The 9,104-nt window shown below is 39.2% G+C and overlaps 1 protein-coding gene across 4 annotated transcripts in view; it reads right to left on the reverse strand.

The window, feature by feature from the left end:
- Positions 1-9,104, reverse strand: part of LOC126298954 (type-1 angiotensin II receptor-associated protein-like) — a 98,011-nt gene that overhangs the window by 14,325 nt on the left and 74,582 nt on the right. For all 4 annotated transcript variants that reach the window (XM_049990559.1, XM_049990561.1, XM_049990558.1 and 1 more), the window contains one exon: positions 3,318-3,455. In XM_049990559.1, coding sequence (XP_049846516.1) covers positions 3,318-3,455 — 138 coding nt within the window. The remainder of the gene's footprint in view (positions 1-3,317; positions 3,456-9,104) is intronic.

Genomic DNA, 9,104 nt, shown 5'->3' on the forward strand with positions numbered 1-9,104 from the left:
GACGTGCTACAGACATGAAATTTAACCGACAGGGAGAAGATGCTGTGATATGCAAATGATCAGCTTTTCAGAGGATTCACACAATGGTGGCGCCGGTGGCGACACCTACAACGTGCTGACATGAGGAAAGATTTCAAGCGATTTCTCATACACAAAATGCAGTTGGCCGGCGTTGCCTGGTGAAACGTCATCGTGATGCCTTGTGTAAGGAGGAGAAATGTGTACCATCACGTTTCTGCCAATTCCAAGAAAGGCATTTGCATTTCCTGACCTATCCCAATGAAGACGGTACCAAGTAATGGCTGTGACAGGTCTGACCAGAAGATTTAACCCAGCCATTCCACTGCTAAACTCTTCACCTGAAGCTGAAATAATACACTGGCATGTAAATACACAACCGACATGGTCACATTGTAGCCTATTGCGATTGCGGTTTATCGTATCGAGACATTGCTGCTCGCATTGGTCGAGATCCAATGACTGTTAACATAATATGGAATCGGTGGGTAATACGGAACGTCGTGCTGCATCCCAATGACCTCGTATCACTAGCAGTCGAGATTACAGGCATATCCGCATGGCTGTAACGGATCGTGCAGCCACGTCTCGATCCCAGAGTCAACAGATGGGGACGTTTGCAAGACAACTACCATCTGCATGAACAGTTCGACGACGTTTGCAGCAGCATGGACTATCAGCTCCGAGACCACAGCTGCAGTTGCCCTTGATGCTGGCCGTGGTTACCCTTAATGCTGCATCGCAGACAGGAGCGCCTGCGATGGTGTACTCAACGACGAACCTGGGTGCACGAATGGCAAAATGTCATTTTTTTGGATGAATCTAGGTTCTGTTAACAGAATAATGACGGTCGCATCCGTGTTTGGCGACATCGCAGTGAATGCACATTGGAATCGTGTATTCATCATCACCATACTGGCGTATCACCCGGTGTGATGGTATGGTGTGCCATTGGTTACACTTCTCGGTCCCCTCTTGTTCGCATTGACGGCACTTTGAACAGTGAACCTTACATTTCAGGTGTGTTACGACCAGTGGCTTTAAGCTTCATTCGATCCCTGTGAAACTCTCCATTTCAGCAGGATAATGCATGACCGCATGTTGCAGGTCCTGTACGGGCCTTTCTGGATACAGAAAATTTTCGACTGCTGCCCTGGCCAGCACATTCTCCAAATCTCTCACCAATTGAAAATGTCTGGTCAATGGTGGGCAAGCAACTGGCTTGTGACAATACGCCAGTCACTACTCTTGATGAACTGTGGTATCGTGTTGAACCTGCATGGGCAGCTGTACCTGTCCATGCCATCCAAGCTCTTTTTGACTCAATGCCCAAGCGTATCAAGGCTGTTATTACGGCCAAAGGTGGTTGTTCTGGGTACAGATTTCTCAGGATATATGCACCCAAATTTCGTGAAAATGCAATCACATGTCAGTTCTAATATACAGGGTGTTACAAAAAGGTACGGCCAAACTCTCAGGAAACATTCCTCACACACAACGAAAGAAAATATGTTATGTGGACATGTGTCTGGAAACGCTTACTTTCCATGTTACAGCTCATTTAATTACTTCTCTTCAAATCACATTAATCATGGAATGGAAACACACAGCAACAGAATGTACCAGCGTGACTTCAAACACTGTTACAGGAAATGTTCAAAATGTTAGCGAGGATACATGTGTCCACCCTCCGTCGCATGGAATCCCTGATGCGCTGATGTAGCCCTGGAGAATGGTGTATTGTATCACAGCCGTCCACAATACGAGCACGAAGAGTCTCTACATTTGGTACTAAGGTTGCATAGACACGAGGTTTCAAATGCCCCATAAATGAAAGTCAAGAGGGTTGAGGTCAGGAGAGCGTGAAGGCCATGGAATTGGTCCGCCTCTACCAATCCATCGGTCACCGAATCTGTTGAGATGTGTACGAACACTTCGACTGAAATGTGCAGGAGCTCTATCGTGCATGAACCACATGTGTCTTACTTGTAAAGGCATATATTCTAGCAGCACAGGTAGGGTATCCTGTATGAAATCATGATAACGTGCTCCATTGAGCATAGGTGGAAGAACATGGGGCCCAATCAAGACATCACCATCGATGCGTGACCAAACGTTCACAGAAAATCTGTGTTGATGACGTGATTGCACATTTGCGTGCGGATTCTCGTCAGCCCACACATGCTGATTGCGAAAATTTACAATTTGATCACGTTGGAATGAAGACTCATCCGTGAACAGAACATTTGCACTGAAATGAGGCTTGACACATTGTTGGATGAACCATTCACAGAAGTGTACCCGTTGAGGCCAATCAGCTGCTGATAGTGCCTGCACATGCTGTACATGATACGGAAACAACTGGTTCTCCCGTAGCACTCTCCATACAGTGACATGGTCAACGTTACCTTGTACAGCAGCAACTTCTCTGACGCTGACATTAGGGTTATCGTCAACTGCACGAAGAATTGCCTCGTCCATTGCAGGTGTCCTCGTTGTTCTAGGTCTTCCCCAGTCGCGAGTCATAGCCTGGAATGTTCTGTGCTCCCTAAGACGCCGATCAATTGCTTCGAACGTCTTCCTGTCAGGATACCTTCGTTCTGGAAATCTGTCTTGATACAAATGTACCGCGCCACGGCTATTTCCCCGTGCTAATCCATACATCAAATGGGAATCTGCCAACTCCGCATTTGTAAACATTGCACTGACTGCAAAACCACGTTCGTGATGAACACTAACCTGCTGATGAGACGTACTAATGTGCTTGATGCTAGTACTGTAGAGCAATGAGTCGCAAGTCAACACAAGCACCAAAGTCAACATTATCTTCCTTGAATTGGGTCAAGTGGCAGTGAATCGAGGAAGTACAGTACATACTGACAAAACTAAAATGAGCTCTAACATGGAAAATAAGCGTTTCCCGACATGTCCAAATAACATCTTTTCTTTATTTGTGTGTGAGGAATGTTTCCTGAAAGTTCGGCCGTACCTTTTTGTAACACCCAGTAATATATTTTTCCAATGAATACTCATTTATCATATGCATTTCTTCTTGGTGTAGTCGTTTTAATGTCCAGTAGTGTAATAATCTGCGATTGTAGGAGCAGTGCTACTTGATCATTCAGCACACCATAGAAATTTGTAGATAGAACAAATTATATAGAGGTGTTGCATTAACAGAAATGCAAAAGCAGAAAAATTCATAAGCAGCTTCCAAAATCACATATAGCTTGTGCAGAAATTTCGTATCTATTAACTAAATTTCAAAATTGTGTGAAGGATTAGTAATTAATAATTACCAAATATACCACCAATTCCAGGGAATGTATTTGTATTTCCTGACCTATCCCCATGAAGACGGTACAAAGCAATGGCTGTGACAGGTCTGACCAGAAGATTTAACACTGCCATTCCACTGCTGAACTTTTCACCTGAAGCTGAAATAATAAAATGGCATTTAAATACACAACTGAATATTTTCAACAACGTTCAAAACTTAATACTTGTTAATTCCCTGATACATTAAGATATTTGTTGGAACATTACCCATTAGGCCATTACACACACTTATTGTATCATTACTGTAGGCAGGAAGCAATATTACACATTCAGAAATTAACTATTTGACACATTATGAATCACAAACGTTTATGAAACTGACTGCAGCATATCTTATAATGTGAAAACCTGTGCAGGAATACATTTAGCAGCACTGGTAGTGACAGTCACATAGAAGTTTATGGTTTGCATGCTAATGTACATGGACATTAAGAATTATTCTTTACTTTCTTTAGATAACAATTGCAATCTTTTTCAGATTAGGAAGGAGAACGAGCAAGTTTGCTTAAATATTGCGCACTGAGCATATTTATTTATTGCTCTTTGAGCCCAAATTATTGCTATAAAATTTTAAACTGTAAAATTAGATCATAGTAATGAGTTGTTAAAAGAATGTAAACAACCCAGAATACCTTTCATATTTTTTACATCACACCCAGAAAAAACATTAGTGATGACGTCTACAATCTCTGTGCTAAGAGGTATGAAGATAATTTATAACAGAACAGTATTTACTCACTAATACACAAGTAAAAAAAGGAAAAAAACAGGCTCAGCACTTTCTCAATTTAGAGAACACTAGACAACTGAAAATCACACAATGGTAACTTTCAAAATTTGATAAATTAATATACAATTTCAGAGCTTCACACAGTCTGCTTATAAAACTGATCAAGTTAATGCACTCTTAAATTACATATACCCACAAACCAACACAAGGAAAAGAGGTAAATAAATTTAATCAGTCACAATCACCACAGCTAGGGTCTTTTGCCTATTTTATCTATTCACAACTGGTATTGTCATTTCTTCTTAAGTATTTCCAAGGACAGTTTCTCTGTTGGATAATACCGATTTATTGTTTTAGTTATTACTGTGGTTACCATTCAACACATACGCCCTCCATTGTTTGGTACTCCTTTTTCTAGTTTAGTAATATTTAATTCTGAGCAAATATGTTCATATCTATTTCTATTAAACCATATATAGTTACAAAAAGGTACAGCCAAACTTTCAGGAAACATTCCTCACACACAAATAAAGAAAAGATGTCATGTGGACATGTGTCTGGAAACCCTTAATTTCCATGTTAGAGCTCATTTTAGTTTCGTCCACCTACACTCAATGGAGCACGTTATGATGATTTCATACGGTATACCTTATCTGTGCTGCTAGAACATGTGCCTTCACAAGCACAACACAACATGTGGTTCATGTGCGATGGAGCTCCTGCACATTTCAGTTGAAGTGTTTGTACACTTCTCAACAGATTTGGTGACCAATGGATTGCTATGTATCCTGTAACAGCTGGGATATCCTAAGGTAATTTGCAACCACCAGAGGTCCAGCAGCCTATGTCTGTAGACTATTTAGCCGTAACTCAGTTACGTTGCCCGTGGTACAGCACTTGGATGCTAGTGGGAAAATGGGAAAAATTCTCTGAAGAGGTTGATCATATTATTCAGTTTATTCCACCTAAAGTTAGGCACTATGACCGCTTTGTTAGACTAATTCATTCCATCGCCAGAAAACATATTCCAAGAGGCTACAGAGAGAACTACATTCCTGGATGGAGCCCTAGATGTCAAGAATTGTATGACGAATTTAAAACGACTCAAGACACCAAGGTAGCAGATGAATTGATTTCGGCCGTAGATTCAGCTAGGCAAAAGAAATGGATGGAACTAACTGAAAACATGTCTTTCGAACACTCAAGTAAGAAAGCTTGGAATTTATTAAGAAAGCTTGGCAGTGCCACAAAAGTTAATTTCTTATCAGACAAAATAAATCCTAACAAAATAGCAGCCAGGATTGTTAATATAACAAGAACACCAAACAACAACAACAGAAAGCCAAAGAAATAAACCATAAGCTAAAGTCTAAAATGTCTGAAGCACAGCCTTCCGAATTTGCACAGAAAATCTCTGCAGCTGAAGTTGTTTCAGCCCTAGATACTCTGAAATCTGGTAAAGTGGCTGGTTGTGATGGTATATACCCTGAGTTCCTTAAACATTCTGGCCAAGGTGCAGTGCAGTGGCTAACTGCACTGTTTAATGAAATTCTCGCAACAGGAAGACTGCCAAATATTTTTAAGAAAACTAAAATAATTGCCATCCTGAAACCGTCAAAATCTGGTAATCCTGAAGACTATAGACCCATTGCACTTTTAAGTGTCTGCTATAAACTGCTGGAGAGAGTACTCTATAATAGAATTGCACCAACTATCCTGAAACACATTCCTGTAGAACAGGCTGGCTTCAGACGAGACCGCAGTTGTAGCAATCAAGTGCTATCGTTGGCAACATACATAGAGAAGGGCTTCAAAGACCTGAAGAAAACAATGGCCGTGTTTATTGACCTAACATCAGCATATGATACAGTGCGGCAGAAAGGCATGCTTCTTAAGTTCTTAACAATAATTCCATGTAAAAGAATTGAACAACTACTCAATAACATGCTGTCCAACAGAAAATTCCAAGTTCACCTAAAAGGACTTATTTGATAAAGTTGCCTTAATATTTTGAATGTTAAATTTTTCTATTATCTGACTATTTTTATTAGGTCTTTAAGGTCTGAAAAAGCAGGTTGTTTTATTAACAGAAATATTCAAATTTTAGTCTTTACTAAGATGGGGGGGAGGGGGCGGGGGAGGGGTACATCAAATGCCCTTATCTAATTGTTAAACCATCTCTGTATGGATTAATAGTCAGATGTGGTTTCATCAAAACTTCTGATACAGGAGCTCCATCGTACTCTTACTTGGCAAGATTCCAGTAAGCTCTTCAGAGGAAACTTATTTACTCAAAGTTTCCACCCGATTGTTCAAATTATGACAAACTCTGCAAATAAGTTATCACGTGAATTTTATTAGGCACAATGCTACATTACTAAATAAATAGTAACCACATACTCATTAATATGAAGAAGCAAATCTCAGTTTTCTTACACATGATTCAACAAACTTTTATAAGGGAAACTTATGTGCACACAAAATGTGAAACTGTAAACAGTCTGTCCTTGGAAGTGCTAAAACGTGAATACAATATTACAAAGTAAAAGCTAAAATAAGAACTGCATGATCGCTCTCTTACAAAAGCATTTTTATGAGCCATTCTCTGAAAGTACATCAAATCTCACTCCAAATTATTTAGGAAGCATATTATTCATTTCAATAAGTCTAAAAAATTCACTTTACAATTACATCAGTTTTAACAGAGTGCAGTGCTGTTGGTTTATTACCTCTGCTCCCTTGTCTACATATGCGAAACAAATTAATATCAGTTGTATGAGGTCAAAAGTAAATGAAAACTGGTAGAACTGATCACACCAAAAGCAATTTTGAAAAAGATACTTTATACGAGGGCTATCCACAAAGTACAAACTCTGCATTACAGAGGTTTTAAGCTCTCTCTATTAAAAGAGAGTCTACATAATACAAAATTCACGAACACAAAATACAGCGCTGTTAAATTGTAGATATCAAAATATCAAAAACAGGACATAGACTAAGGTCATATACTTTGTAAACAACAGCAAAAAAAAAAAAAAAAAAAAAAAAAAAAAAAAAAAAAAAAAACCTACAGCACCATATGTTCTGCAGAGCTGACCATGGCTGTGGAACAATTCAAAGTCTATCATGAATAGGGTCCATTCTTAAAGAACTTCTAAATGCTCCTTTAATGACTAATGATAATGACAACAGTGTGCTTGTGCCTACGCACATACACAAATGAAAATTGTTACTTGTGCCATAAAAAATTGGCACATATGTACGATGGTAATTCCTATGTAGCAGTGATTTCAATCCCTGAACTTTAACAATATGATAAATTATAGAAAGTCATCTAGATTTATTTCCCAACTTCTAAGAATTGCCATTTTCTTGCCTTATGTTTGTGCAGTTACTTGTTAAACACTTTTAGCATCATCAGAACATTTAAATCCAATATAATATGCTATTGCAGAAGGCAAAGTATAAATAGAAACATTTTTGTATAATATTGTGGTTTCGTATTTCACATCAATAAAACCTATGCCTAAGTTCAGGGCCAGAAATAACATCCTGGGGTGCAAAACCACAAGATGTTAGAATCACTGCATTGGCTGTTTTGCAACTTTGGTGCAAAATATGCATCCCCTGTGTGGTAAAGGACAACCCATGTCAAGACTGTGGGCCCTGCCTTGATCCAAGTTCGCAGGTTAATCACCGGGTGCCTAAAACCCACCCCTGTCTAAAAGATACACTGTCTTGCTGACATTGCACCTGCAAGCATTCACTGTGAAGCTGCTGATGGTTAAATGCAACTGGAGGTTGAGAACACTGAAGCTCACCAACTGTTTGGCGTTCAACAGTCTCAGCTTAGGCAGAAATCAAGGGAAAGTTTCCTCTAGACATCAAAGCCTTTGGAAGTACCTTGAGATAAGGAAAGACTCTCATTGTGGAAACCCAAGCACCAAGACTGTATGAACACGTGTGGACATTTCTGGCGCGTTACAATTAGAACTGGGGTGTTTGGAGGTCCCTAAACTGAATAAAAACTATAGTCGACAGGGCTAAGTCACTGCTCAACTCGTGGGGCTTCACATCAGAGGACATCAAGTGCAAGTGTGACCAAGAACAGTCAGCCATATGTGCCAATGTCATCTCTGCCCACTCTCATGCCCAGAACAAGATTTATTGTCTGGCAGTGACAATACCCTAAGTGTAGCTCAGTTCTGGAGAAATGTTATCTGCATGTAGATTTGGTCAATTCCTTTCTCTTGTTAATTTTTTTGTAATATATCTATACATAACTATGATTGTTATGTTCTCATGTTTATATTTCATTCTATATATTTGGCATACTTCTGACATGCAGTAATACAAATAAATTGAGGTCTTGACTCAGACATTCCAATTAGTTGTATGTTTTTTTGATACTGACCCTTGTTTTACAAGTTTTAAGTTGTGATCTGGGTGACAGCAGTAGCTGAAATTATGTTATAAATAAAGATGTTTATTAAATGGTTTAGACAGTTTTATTCACCAAATGGACCAAAATAACTAGCATTTTTGGCTGGAAGTAGTACAATCCTGGACTTGTGCATTTACCACCAATATGAGAGGAATAATTACAGCTTTGAAACTGACATTTAATAGATTTGGAAGTTCATTTACAAAAGTAAATAACAAAAACACAACATGTTACATATTTTGAACTCATCAGCCAGACTTTGATTTATTCTGATTACTAAGGATTTCTGTACTCTGTTCTGGAGGAAACAGTCCTTCCATTTAAGTGGAAGATGGCAATTAATGCTATAACTGCAATGAAAATTTTCTGTTTACACTATCAGAACATATGTGAAGTTATATCTTTAAAGAGAACTCTTCAAGTAAGCAACACAGTGAGTGTGTGTGTGTGTGTGTGTGTGTGTGTGTGTGTGTGTGTGTGTGTGTGTGTGTGAGAGAGAGTGAGAGAGAGAGTGAGAGAGAGAGAGTGAGAGAGAGAGTGAGAGAGAGAGAGAGTGATCTGTCTCGCGTGTGT

This window comes from Schistocerca gregaria, chromosome X, assembly GCF_023897955.1.
Source record: "Schistocerca gregaria isolate iqSchGreg1 chromosome X, iqSchGreg1.2, whole genome shotgun sequence".
NCBI classification, from domain to species: domain Eukaryota; kingdom Metazoa; phylum Arthropoda; class Insecta; order Orthoptera; family Acrididae; genus Schistocerca; species Schistocerca gregaria.